Source organism: Mya arenaria, chromosome 4, assembly GCF_026914265.1.
Source record: "Mya arenaria isolate MELC-2E11 chromosome 4, ASM2691426v1".
Taxonomy (NCBI): Eukaryota; Metazoa; Mollusca; class Bivalvia; order Myida; family Myidae; genus Mya; species Mya arenaria.
The window spans coordinates 2,462,150-2,477,859 of record NC_069125.1 but is presented as its reverse complement, the minus strand read 5'-3'; the positions used below and the strand labels follow the sequence as shown (position 1 = coordinate 2,477,859).

At 33.4% G+C, this 15,710-nt stretch overlaps 1 protein-coding gene across 1 annotated transcript; it reads right to left on the bottom strand.

Annotated features, from left to right (window-relative positions):
• Nucleotides 1–569: 569 nt before the first annotated feature.
• Nucleotides 570–15,199, bottom strand: LOC128232916 (cell death abnormality protein 1-like). Its single transcript, XM_052946718.1, has 15 exons — nt 15,162–15,199; nt 11,246–11,309; nt 10,460–10,579; nt 9,958–10,056; nt 9,681–9,806; nt 9,368–9,463; nt 7,569–7,706; nt 6,308–6,427; nt 5,789–5,878; nt 5,229–5,357; nt 4,248–4,334; nt 3,510–3,629; nt 2,505–2,594; nt 1,904–2,017; nt 570–1,679 (listed from the first exon to the last, which is right to left on the bottom strand). Exons 1-15 carry the CDS (start codon nt 15,162–15,164, stop codon nt 1,615–1,617), a joined length of 1,461 nt encoding a protein of 486 aa, XP_052802678.1. The 5' UTR covers nt 15,165–15,199; the 3' UTR covers nt 570–1,614.
• Nucleotides 15,200–15,710: the final 511 nt, after the last annotated feature.

The following is a 15,710-nucleotide window of genomic DNA, read 5'->3' as shown; positions in this document are numbered from 1 at the left end:
TTCAATAAATATCAAATCGGAGTAGGATATTTAGACAATGCATATTGAACAAGTAGAATGCTTATGCAATGGGATATTGATCAAACAGGCAATGACCAAGGACCAAAACTCCGTTTATGACGAAAATTGGTGGTGGTAAAGGAGTATGACATCAGGTAATAGTTGGATGACATGAATTAAACTCTTAATGATTAAGACTGGGCGGAGTGAGCGTAGCGGTTTTACTGACTTAGAATATAACATAATCTGCTGACACATTGTCAACGTAAATTATGTCACAGAAATTGTGTATCGGGTGAGAGGCAGTGGGCGGACCTTTAAACACTCGCGAATTTAAAATACTTAATGATTGAGCCTATTACTTAATGATTGCTTATCTGCAACTTCATTGGCTGTACATGTAGGTTGTATTCTAATGATCGTTTAGACATCATGAAAATGTTCAGCATTGCCTCTGACGATTTCATATCAAAGTAAAAAGCAAAACAAATTTTGAAATTTATTAACACATCAACATGGTATACATGTAAAAGCATCATACTTCGAATTCCACATTTATTAGCCTTTTTTAAATTAAATTCAGGAAATATATAATACATTTATTTGCGAATTTCTTCAGTTCATAAAACAAAATAAATCGTAGCCACTACTTGAGTACAATTGGAAAATTCTAGTGCTGTCTTTCAACAGACAAAATGATATTTTGGTGAATACGCAAGTTTCATGATCATCAAAGCCACATTTGTGATGATGGTTATAATAGCTCTTGAATTGTTGATCGTTGTATAGAAATATAAGTTTCAAATTACTCTGTACTTTTGATGTTACCGATGACGAAATTACCATTGTATTACCACATACGTAATGACGTATGAGGTAATTAGAAGTTTACCATAGTTGCATTATGTTTCATCACGTGACTCCGTTCCTCACATAAATCTCGTGTATCACCAAAATGTCACAGGCTAATTTTGAAACATGGAATCGAAATGTTGGTTCAAAATAACATAAACACAAGTATCAACTTCATAGAAAAGGCATAGTTAATAAACACAGCCCTCATCTACGGGAAATATGCGTAAATGCTGATTTTTAAACGTCGCGATCATGATACGTAAAATTGATAAAAACGTTAATATCACAGCAAACTTTAGGTACTACGATTTTCAAAAGTATCCCAATTATAAAATGAAACAAACATCAAAAGTTCTCTTGAATATTTTTGATCGCAAAATTGTTGTTTAAATATAAGTGGACGCATACCAACGTCCATTTTAATTAGTGTTCGCAGTTTACTAGCTTGCAACGGAAATGTACATCAAATTTTGTTGTATTTTTGCATGGTTATGATGTTGGTTAGTAACAAAAGGTATTTAGATAATTTACTACATGAGTTCATAAATTCTATATGTTGGGGAATTTTCGGATAGGAAAATGTCAAACATCTTCTATTGTTTTATACATAGATTTAACATAATGACTTTTCCGTAAGCTTTTTTACGTTTCTTTACCTTTTTCTCTACATTTTGTTTAAGGTTTGTGATGAGTTTTTATTTGTATTTCTTAAAACATTCTTCTGTCCTTGTGTTGGTATTAAGATTCTTTATCATGGTCTTAAACTTTAGCCACAACCAGTGCAGACAGGAGCACGAGTAAGGAAACAATCACAGCTCCGGCCCCTGAAATAAATACAATATGTGTATCTAGTTTATCTAGTTGTAACGTTTAATTTGAAGCTAACAGAGTCAAATAACAATGTTACAGTATATTACAATTAATTTATAGCATACAAAGTCGATCAACTTTCAACACGACCAGTCTCTGTTATGTAATGAAAATAATTGCGTTGTGTTAAACCGTTTATATGTTATTTTTCGATTAGAACGTCAATGTATAAACTTACCAGAACATAGCTTATCATCCACAACACCACCCGTACATGTGCAGACTTTACAGTCGCCTTCGCAATTCGAGTTTGCCACGCATTGGTCGGTAGTTGTACATGTTGCCGCTTGCTCTGAAACAGAAACACATAGATATTTGTTAAAAAAAACGCTTATATGGTGCATTTATGTTTTACAATTGTTTTGCTAATTGTATCACCATGTATATCAACAAGAATATTTGATGGTCAATTGTATTTATCAAAGTTCATATGAAATCTTCTGGTAAATTTTAATATGTATAAGCTTGTTCGTGTCAATACGTTATTTCTTAAACATTCACAAGAAGTAATATGCATTGTACTTTTATGTTTCCCAATGAATGGTAACATTGTGTAAGTTATCGGAAATTGTAACCTTAGACTGCCCACATACATTGAAATATGAAAATAGCAGCATCGGTTCGTCAAAGACTGTGTTTTCAAACAAAAGTATATTAAGTAAAACTTTATGGTATTAGACATATACATCTGATAGTATATGTCTAAATATCACTGATTTAACGCGGACAGTATGGTCCCGAAATAACAGAACATATATAATTGACAAGGAAATACTTACTTTTCTTGCATGTCTTTGTGGTGTCACAAACCAGGTCAGCATCGCTTCCGGTGTTGCAGCCAAGGTCATTGTTGCAGGGTTTATCGATAGCTGTAAGTAATGCAATCTTGTAGGAAATGAACAACCAGAGACGGCATGCGATTGACTCGCAAAAATCAGAGGCATTCATATTGTCAACGAGCCTATCAACAAAACTTGGTGACATGAAATTGTAACTAAGTTCAATTAATACTAATATAATGTTTCAACGCAAATGAATGAAAATCAAGTGGCAAAAACTATGTGTTTTCGGCTGAACGTATCCAATAAATAAAGAAACCAGACATTAATAAAGATATTAAGAGGAAGTCAGTAAGTCTAGATTGCATGCAGCGATCTGACTGATATCGACCTTGCTATTTTGTTATGTCCATTAACATTTTGTTCAAATGCGGTAATTATTATATATGTTGGATTTGAAAGCAAATTTACCAAACCATTGGCATCAAAGAAGTATGAATCTAGAACTTTAAGCGATAGTACGATCCATTAAGCCAGAATGGTATGATGTCTTACAATGGTATAACAACATGTTGAAGTATAAGCTTATTAATGTTCAAGTACGAGCGGTGACAAGTCTAACATCAATAGTAGTATTTAACTAATCTGAGATAAGTATGCTCAATTACCAAATAAGTGTTAAATAAACTGTGTTAAAACGCAACTTAGTCAACCATCTGCGATGGATGATCCCGTTTTCCTATAGTTTTCTGGATTGGTGCAGGGAAATGAAATGTTGTTTGTGTTTTTTGTTTCTTAACCTTTTTTTGATTTTTTGATCGGGGGAGGGCATTAAAGATAAATTATTTTTTATTGTGTAAACTGCTTGAGACATAATAATTCTATATATTTAAATTGGGTTTTACATGTTTTGATAAAGTTCTTCCAGAGATAAAAAAAAATCATGCCAGCTTCATTCCAAACGATAACAGTCGTTAAAATGTACAATATAAAATAGGCGGGTACCTCCTTGGCAAATCTTCAGTGTTGAATCTTCAGTGTATCCAGTGGCACAAGTACACGTTGTGCCTGTGCACGAGGAAAATGTCACACAGTTGACCTGGTCACCACCACAATCACCTACCGCTGGAAGTATAGGAAGAAAAAATACGTTAAAGTCAAACAGTTAATTCACAAAAAAACTGTATAACAGAAATATTTCTTAAATGTATTCAATCGCTCATTGATTGGTCAATACTTATCTTATAACACCTTTTACCTGCAAAACATTACAGGTCGGACAGCTTGTGAATAGTTTATTCAAATGGCTACCGAAAGTAGATCTTGGAAAATGTCAATGTTTGATAGATGAATTAAACTTATTCTTGCCTTTGCGATTAATGCCGTCATTTTATTACAGACAATGTCCACACTTGAGCAAATTGATACAATAGTATGTATTTTTGACATATCAGGACTTAATAGGCATACGTATGACATATTCCTTAATATTGATCACATATTGAAGACACATCTAATTAAAAAAGAATGCATTAACACAGTTTCCTTTACATCTACCAAATTATAATTAGGAAATATGTTGCTAAAATGTATTACCGTCGATAAGGCATTTTAGCGTTTGTTTCCACATCTATTGGCATATAGATATGTGGGGAGTTGAAAAGACGTTAAATAAAACGATAAAATACTTCTTAAAATGTTTTTTCTCATCATACAAAGCACACAGTCAAATACTTAGCTTACCCTTTCTGCACAAAGGTACTGTAAGAGCCAGATCACAGTAGAGACTGGCTCCACAGTCAGCAGACGATGAACAGGCTTTTCCGGCAGCTGAAAATAAATTTGAAATAATTGCATTCAAGCATCATGATTTTACAAATGATTTCACTTTCATGCTTATTTTGTTTTGGTAGACTTTTTATGTTCAAGTTGCAAAACTGTATATATCTATGAGACTTGCAGTTCATGATGGTCAAACATGCCTAACATGATTGTCAAACTTAAATTGTTGGCAATAAACGTGCCTGATTCAGAATCAGAATCAGTTTTAAGATATATCGATCACACACTAACACTGTTAACGTTTTAAGTGATTATCTTTGCAGTTTTTGTATACTTTTATGAAACAGCACATTTCAAAAGGACTCTGAGCCTTTGTCGCTTAAGAAGGAAAAGGGTTGTAAAAAGCATTCAATGAACACTTATAGGATTGAATTACCCGTGTTTATGGTCAAGGCGTTAACAGTGCCTTCCCCTTGATATTCGATTGAACATAACTGCACATAGGGTAAATATATTTAAACACACCTGACGTGTTTCTATCATTTAAATGATTTTGCTCAAAATGTTTTTTTCAGTGTACTTATCTAGTGCACATACCTGGATGTTATTAAGCGAATAACTAAAGCAAATAAAACAATCCTTGAATTTAGCCATAGGCTACATAAAAATACATGGTGTTCCCATCACTTGTCATTTTCCCTTCCATGATGGCAGGCAATCCTCGAAACTCCGAATGATTATTATGTTCAAAATACTTTTTTATGTGTGTTTGCTTTTCATTAAAGCACATAAAACTTAGCGTTGACGACCTGGTGATATATTTTGTCAAGTTATTTTCGACATCCTTTCAAAGACTGTAGGAATAAAGATTTTTATTAGTTGGCAGCAATCGTCATGTCATACGTCAAAATTGCATAAAGGGAATAAAATCGCTACTGGTACCTCCTTCGCAGTGTTCATTGTTTCCATCCTTTGTGTATCCATCGCCACATGCACAGGTATCGGACGCTCCAGTACAGCCGGCGTAAACCACACACTTGTCAGTTTTCCCGGCACAACTCGAACCCGCCTCTGTTATTAATAGAACCATTTGTTGTTTATTTATTGTTCATATATCAATAGGCATGAAATAATTTCTTGTTTTCCATCAAGTTCACCAAAATGCCCGAGTCACAAACAAAATAAAGATAGAAAATCATCAAATTAAAAACTGATGGTATTAAATGGCGTGTTAACCAGGCTTAGCTACCAACATTTCGATAGTGGCCGTATGACATTTATCAGATACCATAAAGACGTCAGTTCGATCCCCGCATTGGTTTTGTCCATTTTGGGGATCCTTGGATAGGTTTCTGCCTTTAACCAGATGGCGGGGCTCTAGTTTCTCATCTTTTCAACTTGCATAGGATATAAATGTTATCATAACTTGTTTTACATTTGTTGTAAATAATAATTAATACATGCATTATATTACTATTCTACTTTAGTGTATCTGCACATACTTATAGCACAGACTCCAGCGTTACTGCAAATAGAAACTGTATTCGTGTCAGTGTCACACAGGTCCAAGGCTGTGCAAGTATGCCCATAATCTGCAACAAAAATAAATATTATATATAATACACGCGAGTGCATTCGTCGTTTTGCATAATTGAAAAAACAAACTCTCACTGATTTTTACCCATGGGACATGAGGTCTTGTTTGGACTCTTTACATCATTTCTCGTTCTAGTATATTTGTGCGTTTTCTCTGAATATATGTTTATTTAACGTAAAAGACTATCTTTTCCTTAAAAATGAAATAAACCTTCAAAAATTGAAAACAAATTAAATTGAAAAAAGGTCAAAAATAAGTCTACTACCATCCGCCAGTGGTTGATACAAAAACATTTTCGACAAAGCGTTCAAATACTCGACACAACCTCGTTTTCTAAAATTGTCATACGTTTCGAATTGAAAATTCTTATCAATTCACAACGGAATAATGTAACAAGTTAATCTTATCTTAAAGTTATTCTTACCACCAAGACATGATGTTTTGGCTGTATTAGCCAAATAGCCAGTCATACATGAACAGGTACTGCTTGTGCACGCTGCATTACTGATGCAGCCAGCATCGGTGACACACGCAGAATCGGCCTCTGGCAGTGAAAAACAAGGAAGAATATTTTTGAAGATGTGTCAGTGATATAACAGCAGTGCAGTGAACATTACAACTTTAAGAACTATTTTATCGCTTATTGCAGTTACTTCCCTTTGATAAAAATTGAAATCACTATTTCACATTTGAAATGACAAAAAACAACAACACACGAATATATGGAAAAAGCATTGTATAATTTTTACATACTTTTTTGGAAATAAACAAAGACAACCAATCGGTAAAAAAAAACTCATTACGCAGACAAGAATTTCATCTGCATCTGGTTGTTGCGTTGAAAGTGGTTAAATCTTAACAAACAAATTCCAATGGATATTAAAATTGTTTTAAATCCACATGTCCATCAAAGTATTGATTGGTGACCCAGGGTGACGAAATGATAATCATGCTGCGTGAAAGTATTGCGTTTTCGTTCGTAAATAAAAGTTATTTCAATTATAAAAAATAATAAACAGGTCTTGCTGATTTATTTTTTACATTCGGGACTCCTCGGCCATTTTTATCGAAAACAACCCCCGAGGAGCCCCGAATGTTATATTTTGTGTTTAGTTTTTGAAATAAATCTAGATTCAATGATAAACACAATGGTTCGAGAACTAGTTTTCAAGTGCTTGTTCTGTGCACATCAGGTATGGGCATAAAAACATGATTAAATATCCGAAAATTTTCATCAAAGAAACAGATAATTTGTTGATAACAATAGAAAACTTCATTTTACTTCTGATAAAATAAAACGATATGTTCACTAATGACTTCTCGTGATTATTGTTGTTTTCCTTGATCACTCGTAAATAAAATGCAATCTTACACTGAAATCCAAGAATAACCCTTACTAAATGCATGTAGCAATGATACGTTTTACGTTTATTTCAATTAAAAATAAACCTATTATTTGTTGGCAATCAGATATTAAACATTTCATAAATAAGCTATGGTAAGGTATAAACAATAGGATAATTGGAACATATTGTGTCTATGGTATTGTATATATTTAAATATGACTGTGTGTACTAGTTATATTTTTATCTATTGTCATAAAGTAACGATATGTACCTGAACGCATCATCTTAATTGACATGGTCACAAGTTTCATACTTCAAAAATGACATTTCCATACTTACTACCCACGCAAAGAAAGTTTCCATCCTCAGGATGTGTTGCTGTACAAACGCATAAGTCGGTGCCTCCTGTGTCACAAGCTGAATTTGACATACACTCGGCGGCGTTGCCACCTCCGGCGCTACAGCCTCCACCGCTACCTAAATTACATCAAAAGGCTTTACATTGTCATGCTCAACACATACATGTTATATGTGTAATATATGGATTGTAAATCAACTTAAACATAAAGAAGTAACTGCAATAAATTTCCCTATTATTGAAGTCATAACCAAATGAACTTATAGGGCGCGCTATAAATAATTTCGATCACTAGGGTTCGGTCGTTGTAGTAAGTACTTTGAACCAAATTGTCAAACAAAACGTGTAATACGTAGCGTACTTGTGCAAATATTGCAGAACCAATTCAAGCTTACTGATCAAGCTGTTTGATTGTTGATTCGTACACAAATATAATGACAACACGCTGCAACGTTGTTAAATGAGGGTGATTTTTTCAATGGCTTCATTGCAGATTTATGCGTACGATGACAATTTTTTATCAAATTCCTTTTCCATATACAACAGTGAAAATACAACACGCCGTAGTCCGTATCATGATACTGTCGTTTTCTGATTCTGTATCATGAGAGTACCGTGTGTAATCTTGGAACTACTTTCGCGTTGCTAAAAATAGCTTACCCAAAACACTTGTAAAACCTGTCAACTTTTAAATACATTAAATGATCTAACTTTGCTCACGCCCCAGAAGCATGTTAAAACATGTTAGGAGTGTGGTTCGCATGTTATTCAAATAACCATGAGGATAAGCGCGTAGCCGAAAACACTTCAAATCTGTCTAGAGAACTACACCAGTAAACTTGTTTATATCGAAGTCTATAAATTGTTGCATTATCCATGTTTATTATCATAAATATGAGCAGTTCGCTAATACAAAGAAGAAGGCGAATTCGCGTCATTACACAGAACTGAAAACCTATACGGTGAATTTAAATCAAATTGAAACCGAAAAAAGGGAATAATTAAATAGGCAGGTATATAATAAATGGAAAATTACGATAACACGCTTTTCTGGTGACTTGCATCACGTCTTGTCCGGTGAGTAAACATGTACACACCGAACTCGACGTGATACAGGTCACCAGTAAAGCGTCCTATCATAATATTCCCTATATATCTTAACCAATAATACACTTAAATGATTATGTTACTCTGACCTATAGTTTAAGGCAATACATAAAATAGCACAGTAGTAAAACCAATGTCATACTTTGCATATAAAATAACAACACTCACTGCATATTTCCATTGCGATTTAGTTAAAACGTTATATATGTTTACAACGATTGTCATGAAAGTTATTATAACTTATACTATGGCACTCTCGTTGGTACGATGTTACACGGAAGTGTGGTCTTGTACACCGAAGTACCCAAAAAAAAACCTAATCCGGTTTGGTGACCACTCACAAAACTCACATGCGCCCAGGCCGGGAATCGAACCCGGGTCGCCTTGGTTAGAAGCGAGTGCGCTCGGTACTTACCAGGCAACCATTGCGATTCGGTAACGTACCATTGAAAGAAAAATAATACAATAGCTGCGTATTACTCTTTGCTGGAAATGGGTGTTTATGGCTTAAACTTTCAGAATATTATTTTTAACTTTGATACCATACCAATTTAATTTTGATCATTTTATGTATGTCCACATTCTCCAGATAACAGCTTATGTAAATATGTGTTTTGAAAACAGCATATTGAGATGGAGTCTGTATACATGTCAAGACATATGTCAGCGATACCTAGTTTACAGACGGGCGAAGCCACTGTGGTGTCGCAAACTGTTTTGGTGACAGAAGCATCACAGTCAGCTGTTGTTGTACAAGATTGTCCTAGTTCTGAAAATAAACGTTTTGCGTTTACATCATATTAAGTAAGCATTTCATATAAAAAGTAAAAAGTAAAATTGCTCTTATTTATTTTTTGTATTGGTAAATAAGTTCAGAAATCGTGACATAAGAAGAAATTTGAAGGGAAAACATTTTAAATTAGAGCCGGTATAAACGATATGAAGGCCTTATAGAAACGCTTTATTGAAATCAGTACTTCTCTTACTTTTCTTGCACAGTTTTGAGGATGTCTCCTCAGTATGGGTGGCCGCTGTACATGTGCAGGCATTGCTATCACAAGCTGCATTCGACACACAGCCAGTCTGGACGTTTGTACAGTCTCCTGAGGATTCTACAAATGTAATAATGAACTATTTAAACCTTCTTATTCTGTGATTTGTTATACCACCTTTCTCTCAAGAAGTTAATCAATCGAGTATAATTGATGGGAAAATAAATAAATAACATTTGTAGACCATTTTCACCATAATAATCTATTTTACCTATTTTGCATACTGGACTTGCAGCAGTCGTGTCACAGATAGTGCCAGTCACCGTTGTCGTATCGCAGTCAGCAGTTGTGGTACATGTTGTCCCAATGCCTTGGTAAATATAAGAATGTGGTTAGTTTTGATTTTCAAAAGAACTAACGAGGATATTTCTCTTTTCCACAGACGCTTAAAAAACAATTACAAACGGTGGATTATAGTAAGTGTTGCATAGAAAAACGACTGAAACGTAAATGATTATGCATTGAGTCGTTAACTTGTTGTAAGCATTACCGGTCACTCCTCGCTATATTAACTATATTAATTCAGCATTTGAACGGACAAAAAAACGTTATTGTTATGCAATTTTAACAAATATACACTTTATCGACAAAAATAGTAGTTGGTAATAAAACCCAAAATATATTTCCATTGAATATAAAAATGTTTAATTTATTATTAAACGCTTATACATACATTAAAACTACTAGAAAAGAGACCAGGACATATAGCTTACTTGCTTTACAAGCGGAGCTTATTTTGGCGTATCCCGTTACACATGCACAGGTACTGGACTGACACGTGGTATGGGCGTCAGTACATTCACAGTCTGCTGTACATGTTCCATCAAGGGCAACTGAAAAGAAAACAAACAGAACTGACACAATTCATTGATGTGTTTTAGGATGTTTATGTGTGATATTATTCTTTTTTTATGAAAAAGCGATAGGAGTTGGTAAATGTTCATCACATATCTTGTTATGATAACAACAAGAGCTAATGGAAAACAAAACGCTTGTATAACACATCACTTAGTCAATTATGTTTCAAATTCAAATAATGATATTTTCAATGATGTATTTAATAAATGAGTATAGCATGCGCGTTATGACCATGTATTACAGGTATGTGATATTACTGAGCAGGTAATAAAAAAGCTTCGGTCACGACTAACCGCGGTGGAGGGCGTAGGACTCACTTATCCAACGTTTAAAAGGAGTCATAATGAGTACATTCAGCAATATGTTTTTAAGCTTGATTGACCGATGCCCACTGATGGCACTAATAACACATAGTGTGTAACATTAAACAAGAGGATTGGCTCAACGCTGGATAGTCCCTACCACTTCGTCTAACATTTGCCATAAAGAAGACCGGGAACCAGACAACATAGTAGGTTTGCATACATAATTTCAACCGAGATGCAAGAGCCATTTTAATTCTGTGAAACGTCGTTAAGCTTTAACTCAACTATTAAAAGGATAAATTGAGCCATTAAAACAAAACAGACAATGCAACCCACCTGCATTGATATTGTTCACGAACAAACCAATCACCAGCAAAACGCACAAATAACCTGGTCCAACCTGAAAAAAAAAATAAAAAGACAATTTTCGTGGCGGAAAACTGTACTTGCATGTGTATGTATGTAGGAGGAAATAATGAATGACTGGTAATCATTATTATAATTAATAACTCTGCATTAGTGGAATAAAACACAACTATATTGGGCCGAAATCAAGGGACGAAATTGGGGTCATAATTGAATTTAAAAAAATCAGCTCCGGGTTTAAAAAGAAACATGAACATACATTTGCAATAATACACTATCCGCAGTTTAAGCATCATAGCGTACGAAAGTATGATGTCACGTTATGATAATCTGCTGTTAAATGTAACTATATTGAAATAAACACAAGGCAACTACAGGGAAACCCAGTCCTTGGCTAAGGCACCTAAATAAACCAATGTCGCCGCGTCTGTTAAATGGAGGACAACCCCTTTGGGAAATATATACAGTAAGATTACGACGTTTGTATGGAACACTTTTTATCAAAACCTTTGTCAAAATTTTCGATTTATTTAGGTTCAGGCATTTATATAAAAAGCATTAATGCTATAATTTCAAGTTTTTTCTTTGATATAATAGCTTTATTGATACTATCTAAATATTATGTATGTATTATTACATTATGTTATTAAATGCGAAATTTAAAAAGTGGCTATTAAAAAAGTCGTTTATTATTCTTTGAATGGTATCAAACCACTCTTTAACTTGGTGTATTTTGTATTTCATTATGATGCATACTTTAAAACAGTCACTCTGATTAAAGTTTATATATCTGATGCAAGATTTTATATAAACTCTATGCAATAGCCTTATCCTATTCAGATTACAATGTATATGTTATGCGCAACAAGAGTGATATAATCATTTTAAATTGGGTAAAAAAATGAATTCATTGAGACTAAAAGATCAAATAAAATATATTTCATTATCCGCTATAACTAAATTACTATGTTCATAAAACAAGTGTGTGTATACCACGTGATCAATTACGTTATATATGCTAAGTCAATAATAAAATGAAGACATAAATCGAAGATAACTTTGTTTTACTACACCATTTTAAATAAAACAAAGGGCAGTCTATGCCGCTTAAAGAAGCACGCCTTCGTTTTATTACCGGAGTTTTTTTCTTCAACAAACCTGTTTCCAAAATAATGTTTTGACAGTGCTCCGTCAGACGGCCGTATTGTGAAAAGGTTTGTTGAAGTGATTTAAGAACATACACTCTCAACCCAATTCTGGTAAAAGACCAAAGGCGGGGCTCCGTTAGCGGCGTAGACTGCGTATCATTTAAAATGGTGAAGAAATAGGAAAGTTATCTCCGTTTAAAATCTTCATTCGAAGCAAAATATTGCCTTCCGACGTAGCGTTTATGACGCAATTTATCACGTGGTATACACACACTGAGAACGTACGCCATAAACGCTTCACTGGCATCGCATTAGTCTCCATACGTCACTCTAAGGGCAAATTGAAATTGATAATCCAGCAGCGACGAATGACGTCAAAAAGTTATGGTATACTTGTTCAAATACGGTTTAATTGTGTCTGTGTTTTATTTTTCTTTGTTTTGAACAAAACTTGCGAATTATGAAAGCTAGGATTTTGCATATAACTTTCTTTCACTCCGTTAAATGCTTTAGAGTCGAATAAAAGTACATGTTTAATGATACTTGGTATGAATTATAGCTGTTTTGTTGCTTATGTTTATTTGTATTTAAGGGAGGGAAATAAAATTATATTTATCTTTCTACATTATATAATTATACGATACGAAAAAAGATACAACTGTACAACTGTGCGTATTTTACCGAAGCGAATAAAAGATATCAAATACTGGGCTGTTTTCGTCTGTAGTAAAAAAACACAAATCCAATCCGCCAGTCCTAGAAACTTGATCGTTTCGTACATGATGTTTAACGTAGAAAGAAAATTGAGAAGCTTATCAATAAAAAATGATTAAAACATTGGTTTATATGTATCTTAATATTTTTAAATGAATCTTAAATCAGGACTTTACATGTTTTGTGATTAAAGTTTAGTTGTGTATTTTGTTTGCTGATTATAAATGCAGCATATCAATAAATCATTACGGACTCATAACTAGATTGTAAAAGGGTGTCACTCACTTGGTCTGGGTCATTCTAATGTTTTTCTTTTTGAACAAAATACTTGTAAAAAAGGCAAATTATCATAAGAAGTTTAAAAGACATACTTGGTCATAATTTTATTTTGATAAATGTCGCTCAAGAAAATCACTTTGCCGAAAAAAAGGAAATATGTTCTATTGAGAATATGGCTTGTTTTAATGAAAAAACGGAAATAAACAAACAACTGTTTTAAGCAAAACTTCAAGTGCAATTGCTTTAATATTTCGCTCCTAAGGAAGGATGCGCATGAATCAATGTATTGACACACATCAGATGTGGAATCTTATCTATAATCAAACAATCGTATACAGGTATACGGTTTGGTTAACAATAGCATGGTATTTTCTCTGATATCAATCTTAATGCTTCTTCGTTCTCCGTTGACTTTAATGGGTAACACATAACTATCATTCAAAAAGACGCATATTCATTTCCATAAATAGAAAACTTTAAAAACCTTGAAAAAACAAAGACAAAATAGTGGTAGGCATTTGTAGTTATTTAGAATTACAACTGCAGAGCAAGATAAGAGAAAGGTAAATACATTTAAGAAGGATTCTTTTGTACAGAGATTTCCTTTTCTGGTGTTTTGTTAGATAGTTTGCGGTCATAAACGAATTTACAGGAGTTTCAATGCATACAAACCGAAAACTGTTCTAATAAAGACATTAAGACTCATTTCGTATGTCGCTAAATATTCACAGTCCATGTTTTTTAACATACTTAAATTTAACAAAACGACACTGTTAAATGCTCAAAACGACATTGTTAAATTCTCAAAACGACACTGTTTATTTTCCCCAGAAGGCACCAGGATTCTTAACAACAAAGCGTTGAGATTTGTGTTGATTTCTGAAGCATTTCAATATCATTTATTGCGGTAATGATATAAAACGATGACACTTCTATTTTTTTAAAGTATCTCTTTTTTTCAACATCAAATTGACAGAGGATTAACATTTTATAGATAAGTTTTGCTTTATTTTTCTAATAACAACATGCTGCTTATGAGAGTTAGAGTTATCCTCTAAATGCTAGGATTAAGATGTGTCTTTGCATATTGCTTTCCGAAACTCGTGTTAATGCTGCAAATCAAAATTATCAGTTTAAAACTGAATATAAGCTTAAGCTTTTTCTTTGCTATCGTTTTGTTTTATAGTGATAAAATACCCCTTCTTAAAACGGATAGGAGTAAAGGTATATCAATCTCTCTACGATGGGATTCAAAAGTTGTTAATTCTACAGCATGATTTTACTCTCTCCAATTTAATATATTAAACAAACCTGTTTTCTTTTGTAGTGACATACACAAATCAAATATGCATGTCCTGGGTAATTTGATGTTATAAGTATGTGATAACAAGATTAAAATCAATTTTGAGAAGTCTTTCAATATAAAGAAACGACAAACAAATACAAGATCGGTTTCATATTTATCTTAATATTTTGAAAATATGTAAAATCTTGGGTATACCTTATTTTTTTTATTTTTTAACATCAAAATTAAGTTTGGTATTTTATTTTGTGATCAAATGAAACGAATCAATAAAAAAATACTCTTATTTGTAATTTTGTTTTGTATTTTGATTCACTAAATAATATTATCAATTTAGTTTTGTACTTTGTTGCTGGACTTTAAATGCAACATATCAATAAATATTTACTATTGTGTATAATGGAGTACTTAATTTATAACTTAAAAATCGTAAAATGCTTACCATTTTAGTAAACTGTGCACACCAAATAAAAAGATATCCAAAACCTCAGGACGGACCCCGAACGCCGCTGCATCTCGCTTTTATACGTTTTTAATGTCTAAGATGTTTGTCTCTCGAGTCTCAGATTGGCTCCTGGTTTCCACCACAATCCGTTATTTGGCAACAAAATCACGTGATACACATTAGGAGGATTTGGACGACTGTCATACGCTATAATATAGGAATTCATACTCCGCCCATGAGATGACGTCTTCCGAACGTTAAATAAAAGCAAATAATCATGCGGAAAAAGGCTTAATTAGAGGGATGAGTCACAAATGAATCCTTGGTTTTAGCACCTGTGTATATGCCTTTAAAACGATAAGGTTTCGCACAGTCGAATAATTGCACGAATAAGAGTGCAGAAAAACACACAAAATGTCGTATAAAGTTTACTGTACCGAACGAAAGCTTCAGCATTATGCATATCTGATATAGGCATAAGCACAACGACTTAATGATTTTAAATCTGACCTGTATTTTAGTCACTTGTCCAATTATGATGTTAAT

Coding starts and splice junctions, on each gene's coding strand:
- LOC128232916 (XM_052946718.1), bottom strand. Junction 9,464..9,680: donor CTCAAAACTGTGCAAGAAAA/GTAAGAGAAGTA, acceptor GTTTATTTTCAG/AACTAGGACAATCTTGTACA. Junction 3,630..4,247: donor AGTACCTTTGTGCAGAAAGG/GTAAGCTAAGTA, acceptor CTATACTTCCAG/CGGTAGGTGATTGTGGTGGT.